At 52.3% G+C, this 25,826-nt stretch overlaps 2 protein-coding genes across 4 annotated transcripts; both read right to left on the bottom strand.

Moving 5' to 3' along the window:
- Positions 1–201: 201 nt before the first annotated feature.
- FMO4 (flavin containing dimethylaniline monoxygenase 4) lies at positions 202–5,834 on the bottom strand. Of its 2 annotated transcripts, none has more exons than XM_013190064.3 (9): positions 5,405–5,632; positions 4,631–4,768; positions 4,167–4,355; positions 3,678–3,840; positions 3,172–3,317; positions 2,237–2,436; positions 1,697–2,049; positions 1,432–1,501; positions 202–741 (listed from the first exon to the last, which is right to left on the bottom strand). In XM_013190064.3, exons 2-9 carry the CDS (start codon positions 4,760–4,762, stop codon positions 357–359), a joined length of 1,638 nt encoding a protein of 545 aa, XP_013045518.3. In that variant the 5' UTR covers positions 4,763–4,768; positions 5,405–5,632; the 3' UTR covers positions 202–356. The 2 variants fall into 2 exon arrangements, with proteins under 2 accessions (XP_013045518.3, XP_013045519.3); XM_013190065.3 differs by lacking the exon at positions 5,405–5,632 and adding an exon at positions 5,648–5,834 and having other exon boundaries at positions 203–741.
- Positions 5,835–15,642: 9,808 nt separating this feature from the next.
- Positions 15,643–22,201, bottom strand: LOC106041535 (flavin containing dimethylaniline monoxygenase 3). 2 transcript variants are annotated; one of them, XM_013190066.3, is made up of 9 exons: positions 22,076–22,201; positions 21,838–21,975; positions 19,789–19,977; positions 19,327–19,489; positions 18,319–18,461; positions 18,040–18,239; positions 17,568–17,926; positions 17,078–17,150; positions 15,643–16,159 (listed from the first exon to the last, which is right to left on the bottom strand). In XM_013190066.3, the coding sequence occupies exons 2-9, from the start codon at positions 21,967–21,969 to the stop codon at positions 15,820–15,822; spliced, it is 1,599 nt and encodes a 532-aa protein (XP_013045520.1). In that variant the 5' UTR covers positions 21,970–21,975; positions 22,076–22,201; the 3' UTR covers positions 15,643–15,819. The 2 variants fall into 2 exon arrangements, with proteins under 2 accessions (XP_013045520.1, XP_013045521.1); XM_013190067.3 differs by having other exon boundaries at positions 21,838–21,993; positions 22,076–22,155.
- Positions 22,202–25,826: the final 3,625 nt, after the last annotated feature.

Consider the following 25,826-nt stretch of genomic DNA (forward strand, 5'->3'; position numbering starts at 1 on the left):
GCCCGCCACCGGCCTTTGCTCTCTGCCTTCCCCCTGTTCCCGGGGTGCAAAGCCCTAAGTCCGTCCCCCTGCCCCTCATAGCCAACCCGTTACCCAAAACATCAAAATCTCACATTAAAACGTTGTTAAAAGCCCACTGAGGTTTATTTCTGCCTCCTGCCTCTCGTAAATTCCCAGCAAAACAACCACTTGCCCACCCTTGCCCACCCCACAAGCCACCCATCACCCCAGAAGAAGCACTGGCCCCATGCCCACCAGCCCTTCAGGCTCTCCCCACAGCCCTCTGGAGGCTCAGGGCTGGTGGCAGAAGTACGTGGTCCCCCCAACACCACCCCCCACGGCCCCCTCAATCCCTTCTAGAAAAGGGGAAGCCCCCTGGGGACCCACCCCAGCCGGGGAGATTTGGAGAGGAGGAACCCCGCCAGCAGCATGGCGGGCAGGGCGAGGAAGCCCAGCCAGCGCCAGGAGCAGGGGGAGGCTCCGTCCTCCACCACCCGAGTTCTCAAGGGCTTCAAGGCCCGCTGCCACTGCGTCAGGATGGCGGCCCTGGCCCCGCTCCACCGTCCCCGTCCCACCAGGCGGTACTGGTAGGGCGTGCAGGGGCCGAAGAAGACGGCCATGGCCAGCCGGGGGTCGGTCAGGAGCAGCCACAGCATGCTGGGCTTCACGCCAGCACAAGAAGCGATGTCGGAGGTGTAGTTAATGAAACTCATCTTCAAGTGCTCCGGCTCGGGTGGATTCCTTCCATGGGACATAGAATCAGTAACGGAAATCAGATAGTCTGTTCCCACCTCGGTTCACAGCCCTGGGCTCAGAAAAGCCACGACATTACAGGGGACACATGTTGGCCAAGATCTCTGAGCCTGTCCTTGCTGCAGGGTGACACAGAGACCTAAAGGCACACATGGAGCCTTCATGTGGAGGTCACCAGCAGCCACCCTGGCACGGAGAAGAGGCAGAAACTTGCTTGATCTCTGTAACCTGCTTGTCACCACCAAAATGCAACCTGTGGACTGGGCTGAGCTAGGAAACTGGTCCCTCACTGTGCTCCAGTGGGGTTTTGGGAGGGAGCTGGGCCCTCAGCCTCACGCTCCCTGCAGCCTGGAGTAGGGAGGGAGAAGCCACGAGATGGCACCCTCTGTCTGGAGGAAAACAAATCTCCACACAGATTCAGGGAACAAGGGTAGGACATGGAGGCCTGGCAGAAGGGATCTGGGGGCCATGGGTGCAGCACTGCTGCAGCCCCCCAGAGCTGAAGTGGGGCCTGGGGAGGCTGTAGGGCAGTTGTTTCATCCCAGAGCTCAGCTTGGAGAAGTCACAGATCAGCAGAAAGGGTCTAGTGTGGGAAAGGATCAACTTTGCCCAGCTTGACATGTATTCAAAAGCAAAGGCCTATCACAGCATACCCCAAGGTGTAGCAGTGTCACGCACCTTTTGACCGGCGGCTGCTTTTTCAAAACGTCAGCCATCATCCTGCTGGAAGGAGGGAGCTTGTACGCACCTGAGAAGAGCAAAGAGACCAGAGACCTTGCACAGCACCATAAGAAGAGCAGTCAGCAACCCTTCGACCCCTTCCATGCTCCCAGAGCCTTGTCAGCATTGATGCAGCAATGCCCAGCACGGTGCCAAGGGCAGCAGCAGGTTGACCCATCCTCCCTCCCCAGCATCTCCCCCATCCCTGCAGCCCCTCTCTCACCTGCGAAGATGCCTGTCACCCAGCGAGCCTGGATTTCTGCTCCTGCCATCACAGAGCCGGTCAGCTGCACCAAACCGATAATGGCCAGAGTCGGCCTTTCCAGCTGGGGCGGGAAGATGCATTTATAGAGGGAACGGTTGTTTCTGAGGGGACTGCGAAATGACTCTTCAAGGAAGTGAAACGAGAAGATGTAGCCTGTGGCAAAGAGCACCACATCAATATTCTCTTCAGTTGTCCCATCTTCAAAAACAGCTGAAGTTTTAGTGAACTCCTTCACATTTGGCTTCAGCACGACAGTCCCAGAGAGCATGCAAAATGGCAACTCTTCATTGATAATTACATGAAAATTGGAACTTGCACATGGAAAAAGAGAAGGAGAGAAATGTTAGCATCCGGGGGGGCAAAAAGTCCTCTCCAATGGTTTGCTATGCTGCAAATATCCCCCAAAGTGAAAGATGATTTCACACCATTAAGAATCACCAACTAACCAAGAAAACAGAAAAACAAACAAACAAATAAACAACAACAACAAAAAAACACCTTTTAACAGAAGCCAAGCCGTAGATCTCGTGGTTAAACCATGAATTGAACTTCCGAAACTTGATCCTTCTTGTGATGGCTGATGGGAGAAGCCACTCAAGAAAGTGGTTAAAGCGCGTGGTGCTGACCATGTCGAAGGGGAAGCCGTGGTCTGACACCCGGCTGTACACCCACGTGCTGCTCCTGGCACTGAGAAACACCTGGTGGAGAAGGCAGGCCTGAGGGCCTCTTGCCCTGAGGCCTGACTTCCATTTTTGCCCCACATGGCAAATCCCAGCTCCTGTGCTTGGGAGCTGAGTCCTGAGGGAAGCAGCCGGTGTCCAGATGAACCAGCTCATGGTGGCTTTTGCAAAGTTCACAGGTGGCCCAAATTCTCCAGGAATTGTGGAGCTTCTTCAACTGGCCTCAATTTAAAGGTCTGGTTATTGAGAAACCCAATGGACAAAGCTTGGATGCAGCCACCATCACTGGTGTGGACACCCTGCTGTCACATCTTCTGATGTCCCTCACGATACAAAGCCAAAATAAATTTGCTGGGGAGCAAAGGGTGCCATTCCTGTGGGTACTGGGAGGCAAAGATAGAGCTGCACTTGCAAGATGGATGGAGGGAAGAAATAGATGTTCAGGATATCTGGTAGCAGCAGTGCAGTGCCCTCCCATTTCTGACCAAAAAGGTGCTTTAGTATCTCTTGAGTGCTTGTAGGCAGTTTTGGGGAGGTCTTTGGTAAAAATAAAGCAGTGACAAAGCCTTGTTCAGAAGACTGAGTGGTGGGAGGGAAGAAAAGAGCTGAATGCCAAGAAAGGGTTGAGCAGGGACCATACAGGGGGGAGGGAAACATCCCCATGGTGGGTCTCGCTAACTTCAGCTTTAAGGAAAGTGGACATTTTATCCTCCCTCCCGCTTGCCCTGTGCCCCTGCCACCACGGCTCTGTACCTTCGCAGCCACGTGGCTCAGCTCCACAGCAATGTCACCACCAGTGTTCCCAATGCCGACCACAAGGACCCGCTTTCCCCGGAAAGCCTCCGCATCTTTGTATTCCTGGCTGTGGAGGTACCGGCCTTTGAAGTGGGTCTCGATGCCTGGGCAGAGAGCAGGAAGCGTCTCCTACCACCAGACACATTTGCTCCAGCCTCGTGCCCGGCCCCAGACCCACTGCTCCCCACCTCTCCTTGCAACCAACCACTGCAAAGCCCATAGAGGTCTCAGCTCCTTTAGTAGTGGTGATGCCTTCACCCTCTCCCACCCTCCTGTGCAACCTCATCGTGGTCCTGCTCTGCAAATTCTCGTGCAAGAGCACCGGCGCATCTTCACGAGGTGTTTTCACCCATTCCTGGGTATGCCCACATCCCTTTCTGTGAGGGTCACACAAACCCTGGCTGGTGGACATCGTGGAGCAGAGGGGCAGCCCCAGCCCACCCCGCTGCAGGGGCAGGGCTCACCTGGGAAAGAAGCCAAGGGCAGGTGGGGCACCTGGTAGTGTCCCGTGCAGACCATGACAGCATCAAAGATGTGCGACTCCTGGACGCCCTCGGTCTCGGTGACAACCTCCCACTGGCCTGAGGTGGCGAAATCCAGGCGCTTCTTCACACTGAGAACTGTTGTCTTACACCAAAACCCAATAAAATTGTGGTCAGGAGCTGTGCCAAGCTTCAGAAAGGAGCTGCCCACAAAGGGCTGAGGCTGCTGGGCCCTCAGGAACCTGGTTTCACCTCTGAAGCTGCTAAAACAGACCTGCACCTTCCCTCTGGAGGTGGCACGGGATGGGGCAACCCATGCTTGAGCAACCTAACTTAAAACACGGAGCCAAAAAGGCTGTGTTCAGGATGCACAAGATGTGCAGCCCTTGTGGGACTGTTGTCCCATCCCACCCAGGCAATGGTGGTACCTGCAGCCCCCCCGTGGCCCCCCCGCAGCAGGCCCCGGCCCACCTTGAAGCGGATGTGCCGCAGGAGCTGGAAGTGCTGGGCATACATTTGGAAGTACTCCAGGAGGAGGCCATGGGGGAGGAAATTGGGGAAATGCTCGGGGTAGGGGAAGTCGCTGAAGCAGGACATCTCCTTGGAGGTGTTGGTGATGACTGACCGGTACACGCTGACCCTCCCGCTGTCTGCGGTGTCCTGTGAGAAGCGAACAGGGATGTCTGTGGATGCACAGGGAACGACTTTCCTCCTCTGGGTCAGCATGGGGGTGTGAGCGATAAACAGGGGCCAGCAACCCAAAATCTGCTGGTGGCTGCAGGATGAGGTCAGCATTGAGTTTAAAGCCAGTGGTCGCACACAGGGCTTGCAAGACTCTGGGACAGGGACATACCTGAGGGCATAGCCACCCCCTCCTTGTTGCTGCGGGCAAAGGGGAGATGGGGAGGGGGCAAAACCAAGCAGAGCCCACTCACAGCAAAGCGCCAGAGCCCCCCAATGTCCTCGCTCCTCTCAAAGCAGGTGGGCTCCAGCCCCTCGTCCAGGCAGCACTTGATGGAGACCAGCCCGCTGACCCCGGCCCCGATGACGGCCACTCGCCGCACCATGGTGTCCTGCGGGTGGCAAAGGGACAGAGCACGACAAACAGGGAATAAAGTTGTCCAGGGATCAGCAGAGACATGGATCGCTTCTTCCCACCCCCATCCCTTGTGGGAGGTTTGTGCAGCCCTTCTGCCTGTGCAAAAGTCACCCCCTTCGTACAGCTTTAAGAAATGTTCTCAGCTGGGCTGACTTGTTTTAATGCTTCTCTTTCTAATTTCCATTAAACGGTGTTCTTTTGAAAACAAAAAAGGTTTAGAAAAAAAAAATCGTGGTGCCTGAGCAACATGGAGTGGCCATTCAGAAGTTGCGCAGTGTTGTGGAAGTGCTGCTTGCGTTACCAAATAGGCACGGAAAGAAACTCAGGCAATGCAGGCTGCAAGCAGGAGGAACTCCGAGCTCAGGCTGGGTAAACTGACCTACGCGGAGCTTCAGTGTAAATCAGAGGAATGAAAAAAAAATATGAGCCTATGTGAACTTTGATTAGATAACAAACACTCCTACTGCAAAGTCTCAAGAAAGGCTCATTTCTAACTTGTTTTCAAACAATTTTTTGCCAAAGAATAAGTTAACTTAAACAGGAGCTGGAGGAAACAGCAGAAATTCAGAGAAAAGCCCCCGGAAAAAGCAAGAGACTTGAACAAACTCACGAAGGCTCCCGTCCAGCTGCAGCTCACCCACGCTGCAGGGACAGGCACAAACCCCACATAGCAAAGCGAGCAGCTCCCAGCCTGCGTCACTGCTCTGTCCCCACGAAATCCCAAAACTCGCCCGTCCTCATCATCCACGGGGAGCAGCCGCCCTCGATTCCAAGCCCCGCCGGAGACAGCGGAGCACTGGCTGGCTGGCTTCACAGCACAGAAAATGCAGCCGGAAGGAAATGGAGAGCAAACCTTCACTGTGCCTTTGCTGCTCGGGGCTCGTCCAGGCTTCACTTGGAGCTTCTCCAGGCAGGGATTTAAAGGCGAGGCAGAAGTCTGCCCGGCCCTGCTCGCACAGCTCTTGCACCGCCGACCTTTACACCCGCTCTGCTGCCAGCACTTGCCAGCACAACAGTCTGGACCTTAATCCCGAAGGCGCTGCGCTTGCAGGGACGCCCACCCGTGACGCTGGGATCGTGTCCGTGCCTGGGGACCTCTGTGTCCTCCCCCCTCGCTGGGCATCCCCAGGGAATCAGCCACCGCGCTCCCTGTGCCCGCCTGCCAGCCTGGAGGGGCAAGAGGCAGCCAAAAGCGTGAGGGGAGTATTCCCAGCACCATCCCCATCCCGCACACCAGGGGTAGGAATGAGGCCAGCAGCCAGGGCTCCTTAAATTAGAAGATTAGAAGCACCAGTTCTACCAACTTGGGCTTTTTAATGCTGGAGGAAGGGACAGCCTGAGCTGTGTACCCAGCCCAGATAACTCCTTGCTGGACTAAAGCCTCCAAAAAAAAACACAGTTCCCAGCTGATTTGGGGCAGAGCTGGGCTCCCATCCTCCTTTCTGGCTGCGACAACCAAAGCCTTGCTTGCTACCACTGTGCAAGTAGGTCTACAAAGCTGGGGGTGAGCTGAAAACAGCCCAAGGACAACTTGCCCTGCATCTGTGCTGTTGTTGTGCCCAAACACAATTGGGTTGCACTTAGGAAAGGACTGGGCAGGCACTGTGGGGACAGGGTCTGTCCAAAAATCCTGCCCACCACAGAGCATGTGTAGAGGGATCCTGCCTCTGGTACATACGTTCCTCATGTGCATCAGTCACCCGTTGAGTTGCCTCCAAACCCCCTCTGCACCCTGGTGGGCCTTTTCCAAAAGATTTTTTCAAACTATTTTTGTTTGTTTGCTTGGTGGCTTTTGATTGTTTATTTTTTAACCTATTTTTCCCTTTCCTCTCTGCAGAGCATCATAGAACCATTCAGGTTGGAAAAGACCTCTAAGATCATCAGGCTGACCTAGCACTGCCAAGTCTACCACTAAACCACGTTGTGTGCTGTGTGAAAAAGGCAGGACCATTTAGTTTCCCCTCAAACTCATTTCCACTGAACACAGAAAAAATGCACGGTGACTTGAGGAATTGCTTCCAGTTCTCCTGCGCTGCAGAATTCACATCTCCACGTCCCCACCTCTGTCTGGCTGAAAACGGCCACGTATGGCTGGTTTGATATTGAACAGCAAATTTTTCTGTGGGAGCCTGTATTTTGCTTTTCTACATCTTTCCTGCTATAGCAATCTAGGCGAAGCATGGATTAATGTACCACCAAATTTCCTGGGTTTGTTCCGTTCATTTCCTAATAATTCTCAGCCTTTTATTTGACCTCTTGGCTGCCCATGAGCCCCATGCCGATGCCTTGAGACAACCATTCATGGTGACTCAGATCTCTGTGCTGAGAGGTGAGATAATTTGTGTCTACAGATTTCTTTTTTTAAATCCTGCTGTATTAATTTGCATTTATTACCATTAATTTCTCTGCTGTTTTGTCTCTCAGTCCCTCAGGACCATCGCATATTCCCCAGCTCCTCAGGCAAACTTTAGTCTTGAGCTCCCTGAATTAATTTCTCCCCAGTACCAACACGCAAAATATCCGCATCAAATCAAAGGTTACATTGGCTCAATGCAAGTGAATAAACCAATGGCTAGATCAGGTATTTTTGGTTTCTAGCCTCTGCTATAAATGTGCTGCTGGGGACTGGCTTACCATTGCACTGTATTTCTTCTCACTTTCTTCCTTCTCTGTGACAGGCTGTGGGGGCAACTGACACAAGCCTAGGGAACAGAGGAGAGCACCTTGTGGGGTTTAACTTCTGAAGGGACATGTGAACTCACTCTGGAGTAAAAAAAAAAGTGGGAAGCCCTTCCCCAGGAGGACGGGAAAGCCTCATTGCTTGTATTTAGCCCAGCAGCACCCATCCTGCCAGAGCCCAGCCCTGCACATTGGGACAAATTTGCCTCCACCTTTCCCTCTCCTCTGGTGGCTGTGGAGGACAAACCACCCCTCCCTTAAGAAGCACCGAGTCCCGCCCAGATGGATCCACCAGGGTTCCTTCCAGACGATTCAGACCTATATGCACCTAGGTTTCCATATTCGTCTCTGTGCTCTGAAATATTTGAGAGAGCCAAGATGTGCGCAGCCTGAAACACGCCTTGGTAAAGGGGAGAGCTCACATTATCTCTCCTGCCCTTGAAGGCATGGGTCACCCAGTGTGTATGCCTCTCGATCACGGGCATGATTCCTCCAAGGGGCCTGATCAGCCCAAGGACAGCCAGGGCGGGCCTCCGCAGGTGCCTCGGAAACGCATTTGTAGAGGGATGTGTTTATGGTGATCCTCCCCATGAGGATGTAGCTCAGAAGGTCATGGATGGTTCAGCATGGGCTCATGCATCAGGCAGCTGTGGAGAAGCCAAGGGGCTCTGAGCGTTGGAGGCCACAAACAAGCCCTGCCTGTGTCCCTCTTGTTCTCCCTGGGACTTCCTTTGCTTTGAGCAAACAGCACTGCTGTGAAAGCACCAGCCTTGAAGCCTCTTGATGCCTTGGAGAAAGAGAAACAACACTTAATTGCTCGAGCTTTTGTGGCTTTTATAGGGATGAGTGGTGCAGAAACAATCAGGGTGGCAAGAGCAAGAAGCTTCAGTCAGTGGCTATGAGGGACTTGGGGAGGTCCAACCCTCCATCCTGCGCACACAGAGCTGGTATTTCACCCCCCAAAATGAGGCCTCACACACCCCTGTGCAGCAGGAACATGTTGGGTGCACAAGCTGCACTAGTGCAGCCTTGGGATTGAGCCTCTCAGAGGTTCAGACAAGCCAACAAACCTCTTCTCCTCTCCCAGGAGCGGCTTCAGAAGCTCTTGACAATGCTGATGACAAGGCCGCCCTCTCTGTGCTGAGAGCTGGGGACATTTACCACACTGGGATGTGCTGCACAGCCCTGTGGCATATGATGGACCTTCCCTGAGAGGACGCCATCCCATCTCACATGCTGTGCAGCCACCTTCTGAAGCTGCAGCATCCAACCTTGGACATTTGCTTTAAAGTGCCTGCAGGAATAAGGCTGCAGAAGCACGAGGGCCTACCGCTGTTTGTGCCAGGAGGTTTGATGGGCACAAGCAAGTACACGAGGAGCATAGCATTTTCCCTGAGGAGCATCAAACACTTCTCCTCCCAGCTGCCTGCTAGCAGCAGTACAGGGAAAGCAGTGCAGGACGTCTCCTTTCCATCCACCTCTGTGACCACATCCCACTGGCCCATGGTGTCAAATTTGGGGTGTTTCCTGATGCTGCTGATGGTGGTCTGAAAGGTGGGATGCACGTATGATGGGTACATGGAGCTGGGTGGCATGGGACACCCATTCCTCCCCCAGACCTGAAGCGCTTGGTGTAGCACCAGAGGTAGCCCAAGAGTTGGGCTTTGGGCAGGAACACGGCCAAGTCCTCAGGGTAGGGGGAGTCGGAGAAGGCTGACATCTCCTGGGAAGTGTTGCTGATGACCAACAGGTAGAGGCTTGGCTCCTCCAGGACAAACCCGGGAGGAACCCCACCAATGGTCACAGCCAGTTCAGGCATCTCCAGGAGCACTGCCCAGCCCCCAGCCCGCCCTTTATAGAGGAGCCCCTCCACAGGCCACCCCAAACCTTTCATTCCCTTTACCAGCATCCTGGGCTCTTAATTTGCAAGCTAGAATAAACGCCTTCAAACGTTCATTTCTCTCTCTTTATACATATTTAAATAAACCCATCCCCTTTTAGCATGCTAGCCAGGCTGCTTCCAAAGCCCCGCAGTTGCCCTGGAAACTCGCTTTGTGAGGCTGCAGCTCAGCCACAAGCCACTGCCAATTTTTACTGAGAGTCATACTTAAACTATCCCTGCTTATCAGCCTTGCAAACGTTTGCATTTCATCTTTGGAGCCCTGCCATCACCTTTTTTAGAGAAACAGAGCCGAAGATGCTTGGGGGCTGCTCCTAGCCCCTGCATCCTATCCTCTGTCCCTGTAGAAGGTGCCACCAGCTTTGGCATGGCCACAGAGACTGCGGTTGTAAAAATGCAGCTTTGGGGATGCTTTGCTTCTGCCTCCCAAAGCTGCCTCTCTGGGGAATTCTGGGCTGGACAGACAGACAGACAGCTGCAGGGCTGCTGCGAGCCCTGGTTCGACCCCAGTGCTGGGGGTTTGTGCTGTTCAGCTGGGTCACCAGCCCGGTGGCACCACCCCAGGACCCGCTGCCAGGGGACAGTTGCACTTAAGGGGGACAGCGTAGTCACTAGCAAGTAGCTTTCAGTAGAAGAATGGTGTTGGACACATTTCTACAAAACACTGAATTTCCATGAACAATTTCAGCTCTCAGTAAAAAGTTCAGAATACTTAGCTTTCCAAGTTTTAAATGAAAACTGGACTTTTTCTGTTTAAATGGAAAAGAAAATAAAACCTCTACTATCATAAGCTGTTCATTTATTCGCTCCTTTTTTGCCCCCTTGCATGCCAGGAGTTAACTTGCATCACAAGCATATCTCAGCTATGCATGGTATTTAATTCCCTACCCTAAAGCAAAGAAGCTGGAAATAACACCCAGGACCCCCTGCCTTAGCTTGCCCATGCCTGGTGCTGCCATGCTTTCATTCTCTGCCTGCAGACACCCACAGGGGTTAACCCCAGCAGTTTAATGGGAAGCAAACCACTCGCCTCACTGCGCAGGGAGGGTTGGAAGTGCTGTTTGGAAATGCACGGACATGGCTGGTTCTCCCCTTATCTCCCAGGACCATCTACCCATGTTCTTGCTGCCGCCGCGAGTGGCACGGCTCCGGCTGGGATTTATAGGTAACACGTGGTGCTCTCGTGGTGGTTGCACAACCCAGGTGCGCTGCGGGAGGAGTGGTGGCACCTTTGTGTGCCAGGAGACTGGGGTGGTGGTGATGGCCAAAGGGGATCATGGTGGTGGGAGAGACTGGAGTGGTCCGGAGACATCCTGTGTGCATCCAGATGGCCCAGCAAACCAGGAGAATGTGAAGTGGACACAGACACCAGCATAGCAAGGTCCTAAACACACACACAAAGTGGAAATGCTTGCTAAAATATCAACGGAAAACATAGCACCCATCCATCCGTCTCCCAGGGGTGAATTATCATGGAGAAGAAGGGTGCGAGGGTGGCTTTGGATGCAGCTTCACCTGCAGCTACTCAATATACTTAGGGGTGACTTGGAAGGAAAGTATGAAATGCCTGCAGATGAGTACAGATGGATGTGGAGGTCATGCCGAGACTGTTGGTGAAGGACTGTGCCTTTAGGAAAACCAAGGTTTAAAAAGAAACTGGGGGGTTCTGCCCAGGCTGCACCCCCCAGCCCTCCCACCAGACTCCCAGATTTACAAGATCTTGCAGCTGCAGATGTGCTTGCACACACTTGGCAAGAAGAAGTAGGGAATCCAGAGAGGAAAACATTCTGTTCTTCACGTGCCCCCGGCTCCCTGGGCTTCCCAGCCAGCATCCCAGCTGCTTGCAGTCAGCAGGACGCCAGTGGCCATCACTGTATGGGCTCTGCATGCTAGAAAGAGAGGGCAGGGAAAAAACAAACCCATCCAGTTTAGCCCAAATAGGTCGGAAGGAGTAGAGCAGGATCTTGTCCTCTCCTTCTCTACAAAACCCTGGCACTGTTTTCATCATCTCTGCTTAAAATAACAGCTTAAGTCAAGGATGGGCAAATCTACAGATAAGCAAGTCTGAGCACAGCCCACTTGGCTGTTTTCTAGGCTCGTGCCACCAGCTTTTGGAGTACATTGGGGGAAGAGGAACAAAGAGTTTCTTGTTAAGGCAGCCTTTTCTTGTCCACAAACCTTTCTGAAGGCTGCAGAAAATGGGTCCGCACTTCCCTTCTGCTCCCCTTATTCAGAGGTTTGAGGGAATCCCACGTCTGTAGGAAGATGGCACTTAGCCTGCCCTCAAGGGACCTGAAGTGCCTCCCATGACTGAGCAGAAGGCTTAAATCCCATTCCTTCATTGTCCGTGGCAGTGAGGTTGCTGCATCCCACGAGGATACATGGGGGGAGAGGAGGCTGCTGGTGTCAACGTGCATTTTCCCCAGTTTCTTAGAGCCTGGATTTTGACCCTGAAAAAAATTGCTTATGCATTGAAGCACATGGGATGCCCCCAAGGTCAAAAGGGGATTTTCCTGCTAAAAAATAAAATAGATGTTATCAAGTAGCAGAGGCCGTTCTCTTGATTCCTTTACAGTTCCCAGCATAGAGAGGACACTAAAGCAAGCAGCAACAAGGACCAGCAGGACATTTATGTTTCTTTTGATCAGAACTAGGTACATTCAGTTTCTTGAACTCTCACAAGAGACATCACGGTGAAGAACACTCAAAGAATGTGCCAGGACAGGCACGGGCTGTAACAGGTAGTGTGGGAAGGAGTTCGCTAATCAGGCAAGGAGGCCCTGTGAGAAGGGCACGAGTGTTTTACTCCAGCATACTTGGCCAAACTTGACCTGATTTAATAATAAGTCACGTACCTTCCACGTGTGTAGCCTGTGGACTTTGTCAAGGAGAAGCCGTTGCCCTTGTTAAGCCTGCTGCCTCCCATGGCGCTGATGAAGGCAGAAGAGGAGCAGCTCTTAGCGTCTTTTTTGGAGGTTTTAAGATTTACAATTAAGAGTTTCCACTGACAACTTAAAAAAAATCTTCACAAGACCATGTCTAATGGATGCACACACACGCCCTTTCTTGCCATGGCCTTGTACCATAACACAAAGCAGATAAACACGTGTAAGCTCCCAAATAGCACCCAAAGAACCCACAGCTCCAGGAAGGGCTCTGGACCCTCTTCCAGCCTCCTGAATCAACCCTCAGCATTCAGGGCTCTGTCTCCATCATTTCAGGAATAACAAAACATCTACTGAAGGAATTACTGGAGTAAACAGGGCTTACATTTAAATATAACGCTTGTTTAAAAAAAAAAAAAAAAAAAAACCAACCATAAGGAAGAGCTGCCTGGAAAGCAGGTGGTTAAGACATGCAGACCCCAACCAGAAGGCTCCGTCCTACCACCACCTTGGTATTCAAGGGTTTTTAAGAATTCAGTCAACTCAGTGGGTCCCCTCCTGTAAATATTTTCCCCCTTCCTCCCTAGCTGGGTGTTTAAATGCCTTCAATTCCTGCAGCCGCTCCAAGAGCATCTCAAGGGGAGGTGTGCTGGTGTTCGACATTCCTGACCGTCAGCACAGGGACACGGCAGCAATCCTCCTCCTGGCAGGGACATGCTCTGGCACCACCTCAGGCCCCACCTAGGAGCTCTGTTTGTGCATTCCTTTGCAGAAATATGCTTTTTACAAGGACAAAACCCCCAGCAGTAAGCAATAAGCCCATCTCAGACCTCTCAAGTTCCCTGCTGAGCGCAGGCAGCACAGGCACTGGCAGCCTCACTAACTCACATCAAGTGAGGGATCTTCTCTCATCTCCAAGAGCTTCAGCAGACCACAGGACCATCTGACCTACCTTCTCCTCCAGAGCAGCTCCTTTCCTCCTTGTCTCCCTCACCTGTGTTGAAAACCCCTGGTGATGAAGACTCCAGCATCTCCCACAGACCCTCATGTTTGCCTTCAGAGTAGCCACCAACTTTTCTCTTACCCCCACAGCAGAGCCAAGCTGCCCCCTAACAGCACTTGGAGATATGTGAAGAGATTACACAGCATCACCTCTGCCTATCTCTAAGGCATCTTCCTTAAATTGGTACAGGAGCTCCTTTCTTGGCTTGCTAATTGGTCTAAGAAGGTGCTGAGCACTCACAGGTGGTCCTGGTGATTTTGGGGGCTGCTCAGCACTGTTGTAGCCTAGCCCCACTTCTCCTGCGGAGTGTCTTGACCCAGATCACACCCAGGACAGGTGAATCCTCACACCGGCCACCACACATCTGCCATTTCTAAAGCAATACTGTCTCTCCAGCGCTTTCTCACCGCACCCCAGGCCTTGTCCTTCCTTGCTGGAGGGCTCCCATGGCTTTGCTCAGATTGCAAAATAGGTGAAGTTGCACAACACACACACACAAAAAAAACACAACATCAACAAAAACAAAACCTTTACGCAGACTTCCAAGGCATAACTTCATCTCACCAACATGTCAAAGGGGAGAAGCACCAACCCCACAGCAGGAGACACCAAAGCTGTTATTGTGTCCCAAAAAGCTCTGATCCAGGCAAAAGTGAGACAGGCTGAACCAGCTGGACTTCAGACCCAGCTGGGCACAGGCTTTTATCTATTTGCTATCAGCAAGCCCAAGCAGAGAGTAAATCATGGGCCGGTTAGGACTGGAGCCAAGACTCATCTCTGGTCCCCCCAGGGATCAGCTACCCTGTGCTCAGAAGCACCTGCAGAGTGTTCATGATGAAACCAACAATCCTTCTCCTTTTGGGTCACCCAGCCTACGTTCAGACATTTAATTCCAGGCTTTGCCTTTGAGGAAGGTTTTGTGCCTATGGAGATGTGAAAAACCACCTCTCACTTTCTATTTACTACAACGAGGAAAAAAGAAAGGGCTTCCTAAAATTCATGCATGAACTGCAATTTTTAGTTTTAATGCCCATAGCTATTAGTTTAAACATTTTGCTCTAAATACTGAAGTTAGTGGCTAATGCATTTCCTACACCAAGCCTGAGGCATGGCTCAGCTTTCGGTGTGGAAAAAAAAAAAGTGATATAATTCATGATAGCAAATGAACAGTAAAAATATTTTTTCCTCTTATCTGAAACAGCCTGTGGCCTGAAGTGGGACCGGCATTGCTCTGCAGGACACATAACTGGCATTTGGGTGTGCTGATAATCACCTTTGTGTCTTTTTTTCCCCTGGAGACATTTCGGAAGATCACAGCATTGCGAAACAGAGCAGCAGCTCCTGTGGTGCCCTCAGGGCCCACAAGGCACCAGCAGGACCAGCTGCACAGCCAGCACCATCTCCTCAGCTCCTATGGGGTTCGTGCTCTCCTTGGCCTCTGGGGAGAGCCCCACTAATGTATCCAGCCCCAGATCCCCCAGACCAGCCAGCCAAATGGTCTTCCTTCTGAATTCCTTGGGGGTCTTGGAAATATTGGCCCCTGAACTTCGTAATATCTGCAAGGAGAAGAGAAGGAAAGAGCCCTCAGAGCACCTTGGGGTGCAGCCTGAGATTGCAGGCTGCTGAGACCCAGGCTTTGAGGGCTGTGACAGAGCTGGTTGTATGTGTTGGGATGGGAGGCACAGCCTGGGCTGAGCTCAGCGCGCCTCTTCACTGCATGCGTCAGGACTTCACGAGCTGCCCGTGCCAAAGCTCAGCTGATTCATGAGAAACACATCTGTCCTTCCTAAAAATGAGCTATGATATTGCTGAGGCTGCAGAAATGGGAGCTGCTGTCTGCTAAATATCGCATGGCCACAGCAGTGGGGGTGCTGGGCTACACAGCCCCTGCTGCACCTGTCCCATGGGGAAGCTCACACTCTGCAGCAAAGCCAGGTGCTGTTCTAGGAGCCAGTGGGCTGTTTGAGCTAGGGGGCTTTATCCAATCTTTTACACCAAAATATTCTTTCCTCTTGACATTTTCATCTGAGTTGCTCCCCCACCTTTGGGAATCTTTCCCTGTTGGTGAAAAAGATGGAGATTCTTCTTTACTTGCTATGGAAATGACTGCCCAAAAGGGCCAATTCAGGCAGGCTTGTTTTGCCCAGAGCACAAGCTTTATACCAAAATGCCTCTTGAACAAGCAAACATGTTGTCTCTGTCTTTCCACTAGAGAAAGACTGTACAAAGAGAGAGTTAAAGACACTGCATCACACTTTGAACACATTTAGGGGGATAAAATAACCAGCATTACTTACTGGGACCAGCATTTATACTCTTTCATAGCTACTGAAAAAAAAAGTTGAGAACGCTCCCAAATTCATCAGGCACAGAGGCTGCACCAATTTACCAAAGCTTTTTTTTTTTAATTATTTTTTATTTTTTTAACTTTTAAAGGAAACTCTTGATGAATTATCTGGGTAACGAGCCAAGCAGCACACATTTCCCTGGGTGGCCAGCAGGAGAAAGCATCCCATGCACAAACCCCACTTGGTGCGCCCACATCGCTGCCTGCTCCCCTAGAAGTAGAGTGCAGTGAAGAGGAGGAGGAGCAGGAGGAAGAGCACCCCCAGCATGGCCGGGATGGGGAAGATGCTGGGGGCATCAGGGGCTATGCGTGTCCTCGTGGGCCGCAGCATCCTGTCCCACTGGGTGAGGATGGCTCTCCTGGCCCCGCTCCACTGCCCGGGCCCCGTCAGCCGAAACTGGTAGGGGCTGCAGGGCCCGAAGAAGACCTCCAGGGCCAGCCGCGGGTCTGTCACCAGGAGCTTGAGCATGTTGGGCTTCGCGCCGATGGCTGAGGCCAGCTCGTCCATGTAGGTGATATAATCGGTCTGCAGCGTGGTACTGCTCCCATACCTTTGGGGGAGAGGGAAAGAGGGGCTGCTTTAGCTTTTCCCCTGTTATTATTATTAATTTTAATATGACATCTTGTGTCCTTGCTGCACTGGGGGACACTGTGGCAGCAGCCAGGATGGGCAGGGAGCAAACCCTCCTGAAAGTCAGGCAAATTCAATGCAGGTTCAAAATGGTGCAGGGGTTTGGCAGGGAACAGACAGCCCTCTGCTCCACAGCCACCATCTTCCATAATATCAAGGCAACAGACAGGGATTTTGCTCCCCCACAGAGCCCTGAGAAGGGGGACAAAAGCAGAATCTGTCCACCAAAAACAGGGAGCGGTGCTGGCTGGGGCACGGCCACGCACCATATGCATCGCTGCCGCTGCTGGTGAAGGGATCTGGCTCTCACCTCAATGCTGTGCTTTGGAACTTCCTGACACGCAGTTGTTTCTAAAAACAGCAGAAAACATTGCTTGGGCCAGACTCAGCTTTGACTATGTTCATATTTGTACTGCGTTGCTTCACTATAATATGCGATATGCTAAGAAATGGGAATACAAGGCATTTCCATGTAATATACGAAACAAAAAACATCACGGAAGAATGAGGAAGATGTTCTGGTTTTGCTGGGGCCTCACTGCGTGTATCAGTGAGAAAAGCTATTTCAGACTGATAATGCTCAGTGATGGCAAACCAGCATTTCCAGACAGGAAATTTTGCCATCACAAGTTTTCCACCCAAACTTGCCCAATTCAGGCCTTCCTGGGGTGGGTGGAAAACTGTGAACCAACACCAGCAAGCTGGCTGGGGCTTCCTGTGGGTTCACTCATCTGGGACATGAAGGAGGCATTTCAGAAGAGCCTCCTGGCAAGGAGCTGCCTTCCCCTTGCCCTTTTCTCCTCCTCCCCGGGCAGGGAGTCCCACAAGCTGCACCTACCACTGGAGCTTCTTCCCCATCTTCTCATCTATGTCGTCCATCATCTTGCTGACGGGCGGGAGGGTGCACAGACCTGGGGAGAATACAAATAGCATTAGCAAAGGGAGGTGATGCCCGGAGATCCTTCCTAAAGCAGGTAGGGTCAGTAGGGATCAGCTGAGTCCTTGGGTGCTTCTCTTCCCTTTGGAATCAAGATCTGGGCTTTGGTCGTACTTGGGCATCGGAGATGTGACAAAATTTGCCACCCTGTCCCTTAGGGTGTGTGGTGATACCCAAGTAGCTGCTCTGCCACAGGGACCTCATTGCAATCTGCAGCAGGATGAAAAGTCACCCATTGCCACGTTGTGAGGTGCCATGGTATTTCTGGCCAAATCTGTGTTCTTCAGCTCTCAGGCACTGCCCTCATTTTCGGTTTTAATCTGCACATCACCGCTGGGAAATGCGAGTTCCCATTAGGGGAAAACAGGCCTTACTTAGCCCATGCACCTACCCTGGAACACCTTGATTGTCCAGCGGCACTGGAGGTCTGCTGTCGGGATGGTGGACGCAAAGGACTGGACCAGCCCAATGACTGCCATGGTTGGCTTCTCCAGATGAGGGGGGAGGATGCCCTTGTAGAGGGTGACCTCGTTGTTCCTGCTCTTGATGATGGAATCATCCTCCATGAAAGGGTAGGAATAAGTGTAACCCGTGGCAAAGACAACCACATCCACATCATCCTGCACAGTCCCATCTTGGAACAAGACGGATGTTTCTCTGAATTCCTTCACGTCTGGCTTGATCAACACCACACCACAGGCGATGCGGCTCAGGAGGTCGTCGTTGAACACCGGCTCCTTGCGGGATGTTCTGCAAGGGAAAAGCCCAAGGAGGCTCCTGCTGCTGGCCCTGGCAGGCATGGCCCAGCCCCATCTGGGACCGGCACCTCTGGTGGCTTTGGGAACGGATGGCCTCACGCTTACCTGTTCACCGGCATGAGGCCAAAGTTCTCGTGCTTTATGAGCTGGTTCATGCCCCTCACATACAGCCAGTCACTGACCGCCTTGGGGAGGATGCTGCCCAGCCATGTCCGAAAGCGGGTGACGATCACCATGTCCCAGGGGTAGCCGTGGTCCCAGACACGGCTCAACACCCAGGACCCGCTTCGTGAGCTCAGGTAAACCTGAGGGGCAGCCAGGCAGGGGTGAGGCACCCCCGTGACGGCCACCAGCCCTGACCAGCCCTGGTGCAGGTCTCTGTACCTGTGAAGCTACGGTGCTGAGCTCCACAGCGATGTCACATCCAGAGTTGCCCAAGCCGACCACCAGCACCTTCTTCCCTCTAAACTTCTCTGGCTCCTTGTACTCCCGGCTGTGGAAGTAGCAGCCTTTAAACTTCTCTATCCCTGGGGGGGCAGGAAGACAGAAAGGAATGTAATTCCTTTGGAAAAAGAGCATCTGGGCTGGCCCAGGCATCTCCCATTCCTGCAGGTGGTGCTGGAGCATCTGTCTGAACATTGCTCACAGGAGCAGGTATCACTGGCACGCGGAGGGATGCTGCAAGCCTGTAACAGGACAGGGTTTTGTCTCTACATTCGTTCAGAGTTTAAATAGAGAGGAGCCTGAGTGTGCAAGAATAGGACACCTTGGTGTGGTATTTGTGTACCCCAAAAGCTACAAGTACAGCCCCAACATCGTGCTGAGACACCAAAACAGCCAATGCCATCCCCTCGGTATGCCCTCACATCAGTAAGTGACAGGGAAGCAACTTTCATTTCTAAACCAGAAGGTGACAAAGGATCTGAGGAGAGTTCTGACCAGCTTGTACCCCAGGTCCTCACCTCCTCCAAACAGACCCCCAGCACCAACTATTCCTTGCTACAGAGAATTTTTCTCAGTGATGTGCCTGTAAACAGAGGTATGGTAAAATGTGCACAGCTATTTGTATTAGAAACCATGGAAAAGTGTAAAAAGAAGCATTTTATGAAACCCTTTAGTGAAGAATCTTCTATTAAAGGGAACATTCTGAAATAATTTTTCCAGGAAAGACTAGCATCACCTCCAAAGTGTCCCTGCCTTGTCACAGTTTGGATACTGAGTCCTTTTTCTTAAAATCAGGTTTTGATTTCTTGAACAGAGCCCACCCCCAAAAACACTCCAGAGGAAGACAATCTTAGTGTTGAAAAGGCAATTTTGCAGGAAAGAAACACTTGAACAGAAGGTGTGTACCTGTCTGCAAGATGGTGGATGAATTGCATACATGCAGCTTACCTGGGAAGTGGTCGAGGGGGAGGTTTGGGTAGATGTGATGCCCAGAGCAAATCATCACAGCATCAAAAACAGCCGCCTCTTCCTTCCCATCTCTCTGCGTAACCACCTCCCACTGCCCCGTAGCACGAAAGTCAGGGCGCTTCCTTATCTTGGTGACCAGGGTCTTAAAGGAAAGAAAGACAGAAAGAGGTTTGGGAATTCAGTGCCCCAGGGGACCCTGCTGCAGCCAGGTGGGTGTTGTCGCCCCCAGGCGCAAGGTTATAGGGCGATTATTTTGGATGGAGAAATCCCATCCCCATTTTGCACTCATCCGTGCTGAAAGATTTTCCAGCTGGTTATCTGACCCCACCCAACAAAAAGCTGGTGAGACCCGCTTGCACAAAACCCACATTTTTTTTTTCCCCAGGATGTTTTCCCCCAGGATTTTCCCTGAGGCACCGTGATGACCTCCATCCCGCCCACCTTGAAGTGGATGTGCCGCAGCAGGTCAAAGTGCCGGGCATAGTCACAGATGTACTGCTGGAGCCGGGTGTTGTGCATGTAGTTGGGGTGGTCGTCAGGGAAGGGGAAGTCGGGGTAGCACATCATCTCCTTGCACGAGTTGGTGAAGACGGTGCGGTAGATGCTTGCTCTGCCTTCCTCCACATGCTCCTGGAGGGGTACATGAGTAGAGGGCTGTGGTTAGAGGGGATGAAGGGACACGTGCTGCCCCAGGGGGTGTCCTCCGCTCCTCAAAGCCCAGATCTCCAGCTCTGGGTGAGCAGCACAGCTCGGGGAGCCAGCCATGGGCACCCTGGAAAGTCACAAGCCATGTGTAGGGAACACTAAGCCAACCTGGAGATGATTTTATCCAGGACTTCTAGGAGAATCTCAGAGCTTTGGAGGCCTGAACCAGGATGTTTGGCTCTCAGAGGGAGGGAGGTTTTCCCCTGCTATCCCCTTCCTGCCTGGCTAAGTAAGCCCCAGCCCCGTTCTTCAGCTCAACCTCACCCACCAAACCCAGAACCGAGGGCGCTGAGCACCCCAGAGGGTCTGCAGCCCTTTGCTTACCTTCCTCGTTTGCTCGCAGGCTTTGTGGGCTCATCCCAAAGAGCCATGCACAGTACGTCCCCATAATAACCTCAGATTCCCCTTTTTAGCATAATTTCTTCTGCATTTACCTCACAGAAGCATCATTTATGATGTTTTCTGTACTTAACCTTGGCCACATGCAGCTGCTGTTTTAAAGCTGAAGCATCTCTTCTTATAAACATCACTCGCAGAGCTCAAAGTGATTTTTCTCTCTGCTTGGCTGGAGCACACAGGGACTATCGCAGGCTTATTGCTCTACTGCTCAATTAACAAAATCCAGGCACCATGCGTGGCAAAGATAAATACTTTGTCTGTGAAACTGCCCTAAATCTGCTCTCCAAGCTTCTGGTCCAACAGGCCAAGAGCTTGTGACAGAGTAGGGGTCAGATCCCTGCCAAAAACCGCAGATTCCCACATGTACAAGATTGCACAGTGCTCTTGTTTGGATGCCACGGGATTCAAAGCTGCTATTCTAATGCTAATGGCATTTCTGGCTGGGATTTATGCCCCTCAGGACAAGGCGCTGCCCAGGTCGTACTAGGGGATGGACACACACCTGCAGAGGGGACAAATTTTGGGCTTCACCACCTCTCTGTGGATTCACCCACCTGGGAGGCAGAACCCAGCAGATGTGCAATGTTTTCCACTTCCTTAACAAGCCAAAGGGGTAATACATAAAGCAACATTTCACTCATGCAAAACTGTCACAAAATTGACTTTTTTCAGTTAAAAGTGGCTAAAAAAGCACCTGAAGAATGCTGAAGAAAACTGAAGAACAGAAAGTTATTTACATTAAATAAATAAATAAAATATATAAAAAAAACCCACAACTGTTTTATTTTAATCTTGTCAAATTAAGAGTCTCTCTGAGGGTTTTGGTTTGCCAACTTTCCTCAGAACGAGCAAGCAGATCAATGATTTGCTGAACCTGCTCAGTCCAGTGATTTTCCATCCCCAAAACATTCTGGGTTAAAATTTAAACCAACTCTTGCAGATACCATCACCGCCAGGCTGGGGCCAGAGAGACACCCCAAAGCCATCAAGTGCAGTAACCAAATCACCCCCTAAAAGCATAGACATGTCCTAAAGGGCCAGGTAGGAGGGCTTGCCTCAACCCAGGCATTTAGGAGCTGGTTACACCTGCGTTTAGGAGCCAGGGAAAGAAGCAGCTCAGGGGATAGGGTGCAGGACTGGGTCTAGCATCCCTCCTGAGGTCCAGAAAGCATCCAGAGGTCAGGCGTGACAGCTATAGGCTTTGTGCTTTGATCCGAGTCAAACATTTTGCATCACCCAGAACAAACTCTGTCCTCAACGCCTCCCCCCTTCACCTCCCCCATGCTTTAACCTGCTCAGCTCCTTTCCCTGAGCTGCTCCTGAAGCCACCATCCCCACCCCAAACCCTAACTGACCGCAAGGCCACGCGGCCCGAGCCTCTCTCACCGTGTAGCGCCACAGCCCGCCGATGTCCTCGCTCCTCTCGAAGCAGGTGGGCTCCAGCCCCTCTTCCAGGCAGCACTTGATGGCCGCCAGCCCGCTGACGCCCGCGCCGACCACGGCCACGCGCCGCACCATGGTGTCCTGTGGTGGGGAGAGCAGCTGTCACGGCGTGGGGCCGCCCGCCTCCACCCTGCCCTGCTCCCTACGAGTCCTGTGAGGTTTTCCATCCATCCTCGCTTACCTGTGCAGCCCTCAGGGAGGTGAGAGCCGTGAGCTGAGGCTGTGGGAGAAGAGGAGCTGGGGCTCAGGAGGAGGTTCCTGCAAAGAGCAAAGCTTTTATACAGCGCTGCTGGGGAGGCAGGGCCAGAGCCCGGCCTCTCTTTGGACGAGAGCGACTCGCGCTGCATGGACTTTAGCAACCCCCAGCTGTAACTTGAGGAGGAGCTGTGGGCTCAGAGCTCTGAAATTAGGAAATAAAGCCCTGGATTGAAATGGTTTCCAAGATAGAGGTCGCCAGGCGGCTGCTCCCAGTATCTCCAAAGGCACCTCTGCAAAGCGGCACGGCGACGCCCGAGTGGTTGAGAGCAGCCGATGGAAACGGGGGCCTCTCGCCCACAGGGCCACCGAGGAGGCTGTCTGGGGAGGCTCATCCTCAGACAGTGAAGAACTGGAGAAATAAGTAGTCCATTAACAATGTGTGGGCAGAGTAGATCTGGAGAAATAAGTAGTCCATTAATAATGTGTGGGCAGAGTAGAGGCGACTGTAGGAGCAGCAGACCATCAGGGAAAGCTGTGGTTTGTATCCTGCCTTCTCCCCTCGCCGCCATGGTCTCCACACACGTTGCCAGAGCCAAGCAGTTCCCAGCCACGTCACACAACGGTCCAGGTTCCCCAAGCACGGGACTTTCTGCAAGTAACTCACTGTCTGGGTTTGTTTTCTCTAAGTTCATATGGATTTTCTCTGGACCACATTTCCACGTTGCCTCAAATCCCCAGTTCTAATAAACAGGGCAAATGTGCCTCCGAGGACATCTGTGGGAAAGGACAAAACACAGGCAAGTGTGGAGAAGTGTGCTTGCAAGCCCAAATCCAGCTCCGCACTCTGCAGCGATGCTTAATTCATTGTGTGAGCCCATCCATCAAGTCCTGGCCTCCGGAGGGAGAACAGCTCAGCTGGTGAGTGCACGTGCTGGGAAGTCCGCGGGCTGCTGCTGCCGGAGCCTCCAAAGCTGTCGAAGCTGGACACTTAATTCATCCTAAGTTGACTTCAAATGAAATAGAATGGAGAATGCCAGAAAAATGATTGAGCAACCGAACAGAAGAAGAAATTGCTCATTTTTCCACTATCTAGCAAATTGGTTCGGGTTTCCAAAAGAGCAGTTTTGGAGTCACGATTAAGTGGACTTAATGCAAATAAGCTGCCAAGCTGGTCTCATGGATTCCCAGCCCGGAGGAGAGGTGGATCTCTGTGACTCCTGCAGGACTCAACCTGGAGGAGGAGGACTTCTGCCCATGAAAACATTTGTTAGAAAATGACACACAGAGGACGACAGTGCCTGCTCCGTGCCCTGGCACAGGGACAGGAGGCATCAGCCTACGGCAGAGGGAGGGGAACAAAGGTGCCCTCCTTCTCAGCTCATCATTTCCCAGCTGCCCTTTTCCTCAAAAATAAAAGATCTTGGATGTTTTGCTCCATTTTTCCTCTCCAGAATGGGAAAACACAAAGGGATGGAAAAAGCTTCAGGTGTGGAAAGGCAGAGAAAGAGAGAGAAGTTAGGATGTGCAATAGTCTGCAAAAAATATAGTTTTAAAAAATTAACATTTCTAATGGCACCAAAGTCCCTCTGCCCAACAGCTGCAGACTCCTGTTGGACTTTTTATCACGCACCACAGGAAAGAAGCAGCAGAAGGCAGCTCTCAGTCTCCAGAAGAGCAATAACAGGGTAAAAGCGGTCCCACCTACAAAATCCTCCTTTTCCAGCCCAAAGCTTTCTTTCACCAGCAGCGTGCTGCTGAGGTCGGAGGTGGCTTTGAGCACAACGCTACGGCTCCTACAGAGGGGACATCTCACAGGGACACAGCTCGCAGCCCGCTTTGCCTTTGTGCAAAAAGCTGGACCCACAGAGAGGGGAACATCGTCTGAAGGACAGGTCACGAAGGGCAGGATGCCCACGGGGAGCACAGCCCCCCGAGCTGCGGACAGGCTCCCGGTGCTGCTCGAGACGAACAAAATTTCCCCAAGGCACCGAAGCCTCACCGGGTCCCAGGGGCCAGCAGCCATCCCCTTTTGAAGCACAACTCCATTGTTCACCCATCTTTGAAGTGCCAAATGGGAAACATCCCGCAGGCTGGCGGGGCCCTGCACGCCAGGGACAATAAATCAGCAGCTGTAGGGCAGGAACTAGGAGCGCCCACCTCCCTTCTGCTCCGCACTAACTGCAGCCGAGCGCTTTCCAGGCAGATCCCTCATTTGTCTCGAGTGTGGTTAAAGATACATTTTTCATTTCCTTTTCTGCACCCCTCCCCATTTTTGTTTGCAGGCAAAATCCTTCCAGGAAAGGGCTGCAGGAGGATTCCCATCGGATTTGGGCTGATGGATGGAGCAAACCAAAGCATCTCTGCTGTTCTTAACCCTCTTCGGTCAGCTCTGAGCTGGGGCAGCTCCTCTTCAGAAGCCCCAGGTTCTTTCATCTCTGCTACAAGTGCAACCAAAACCATTCCAGACAGGGCTAACCCCCCAAAAAAAGCCCAAGAAATCCTTATTAGGTGTAGCAACTGCAATAGGAAAAATCTGTCTTGAAGACATCTCTTGATGGTAAAAGCTCTCCTCTAAACGCCACCACTACCACCCAGTCCTGGTGCTGGCTGTCCTGTAGACCTCCAGTCCATCTCCTTGCCTTCTCCAGGAGGAGAAACCCCAGGAGAAGCTGCAGTGGCCTCACTGTCTCTCACACGTGGAGTCCCACCTCCACTGCAGCTCCTGCAGGCTGCCCAGCTCAGGGCCATGGTGTAGGTGCTCAGAGGCACCTGGCTCCGGGAAATTACACAGGATTGCCCTTTTCTTGTGCAATCACCTGGCATAAATGGGCTCGAGTGTTTACCTGGCTCCTGCACCACTCTAAGCCTTATACAATCTGGCTGGAGGAGTGAAGGTCCCCAAGGACATGCGCATCCAATGCCTTTGCTAACCACGGGGGTAATGCCCTGCTCGCACCGGTGACACGCAGGGGACTGCCACTGCTGCAGATCTGCAGTGGCCTGAGGCACCATGGACATGGACAAGCCATGGGGTTTACTCCCACATGTGGGATTCATCCCAAGTATTACTGCTTCCTTACGGATGTGCTCAAGAAGTCCCCTTCCTCCTGGCTGTGTCCCCTATCCCTGCTCTGCCTGGGCTTCACCAGAGACCTCTCCAGGGCTGTCCTCCATCACATCCGTACCAGCCTTGCTTGAAGCACCAAGGTGAGTCCCAGGATGGGACTGTAAGATTTGAGCCATTCTGGTTGCCCCCAGCTTCACTTTTTGCAGAAGGCTCCGGCCAGGGAGGAACAAACCCATCCCTCACACAGGCAACCAGACACCAGAGGCTCAAGTCTCAGCACAAAACTGCTCCAGGGTGCTTTGTGATCACACCTTCCTGAAACAGGCTTGGTGGATCTATCAGGCACATAATTCCTGCTAACAAACCCTTTGTTCCCTTTTGTCCTCGGGAGATGCATACCTGAGCAGAAGGCATCTGGTTTAACCCCCCTGGAGCAGGAAGGCAGTGACCAGCCCCACAGGAAAAAAAAAACAAACAGTCTCTTGCCCTCACCTCTCCTGCCCCAGCAGCATGGACAAGCTGAGCTGCAAGTTGCCATCCATGGGTTGAGCCACAGCATTTTGCTTCAGTGCCTTGGAGAAGGGCAAGGGTCTCCTCCTCGCTGCTTCAGTAGAGAAGGCTCTCAGTGGGATGAAGCCCAAAAAAAGCTGCTCCCCAGCAGCAAGGA

Source organism: Anser cygnoides, chromosome 8 (assembly GCF_040182565.1).
Source record: "Anser cygnoides isolate HZ-2024a breed goose chromosome 8, Taihu_goose_T2T_genome, whole genome shotgun sequence".
Classification (NCBI taxonomy): domain Eukaryota; kingdom Metazoa; phylum Chordata; class Aves; order Anseriformes; family Anatidae; genus Anser; species Anser cygnoides.

What these genes read in the sequence shown, in the direction of transcription:
- FMO4 (XM_013190064.3), bottom strand. Translation starts at nt 4,762, where the DNA reads ATGGTGCGGCGAGTGGCCGTCATCGGGGCCGGGGTCAGCGGGCTGGTC. An exon ending in TGCGGCACATCCGCTTCAAG is followed by an intron (nt 3,841 to 4,166) that starts GTGGGCCGGGGC and finishes TTTTGGTGTAAG; the next exon opens with ACAACAGTTCTCAGTGTGAA. An exon ending in AAGCAGCCGCCGGTCAAAAG is followed by an intron (nt 742 to 1,431) that starts GTGCGTGACACT and finishes GTCCCATGGAAG; the next exon opens with GAATCCACCCGAGCCGGAGC.
- LOC106041535 (XM_013190066.3), bottom strand. Translation starts at nt 21,969, where the DNA reads ATGGTGCGGCGCGTGGCCGTGGTCGGCGCGGGCGTCAGCGGGCTGGCG. An exon ending in GCGGGCTGTGGCGCTACACG is followed by an intron (nt 19,978 to 21,837) that starts GTGAGAGAGGCT and finishes GTACCCCTCCAG; the next exon opens with GAGCATGTGGAGGAAGGCAG. An exon ending in GGCCTCATGCCGGTGAACAG is followed by an intron (nt 17,927 to 18,039) that starts GTAAGCGTGAGG and finishes TTTCCCTTGCAG; the next exon opens with AACATCCCGCAAGGAGCCGG.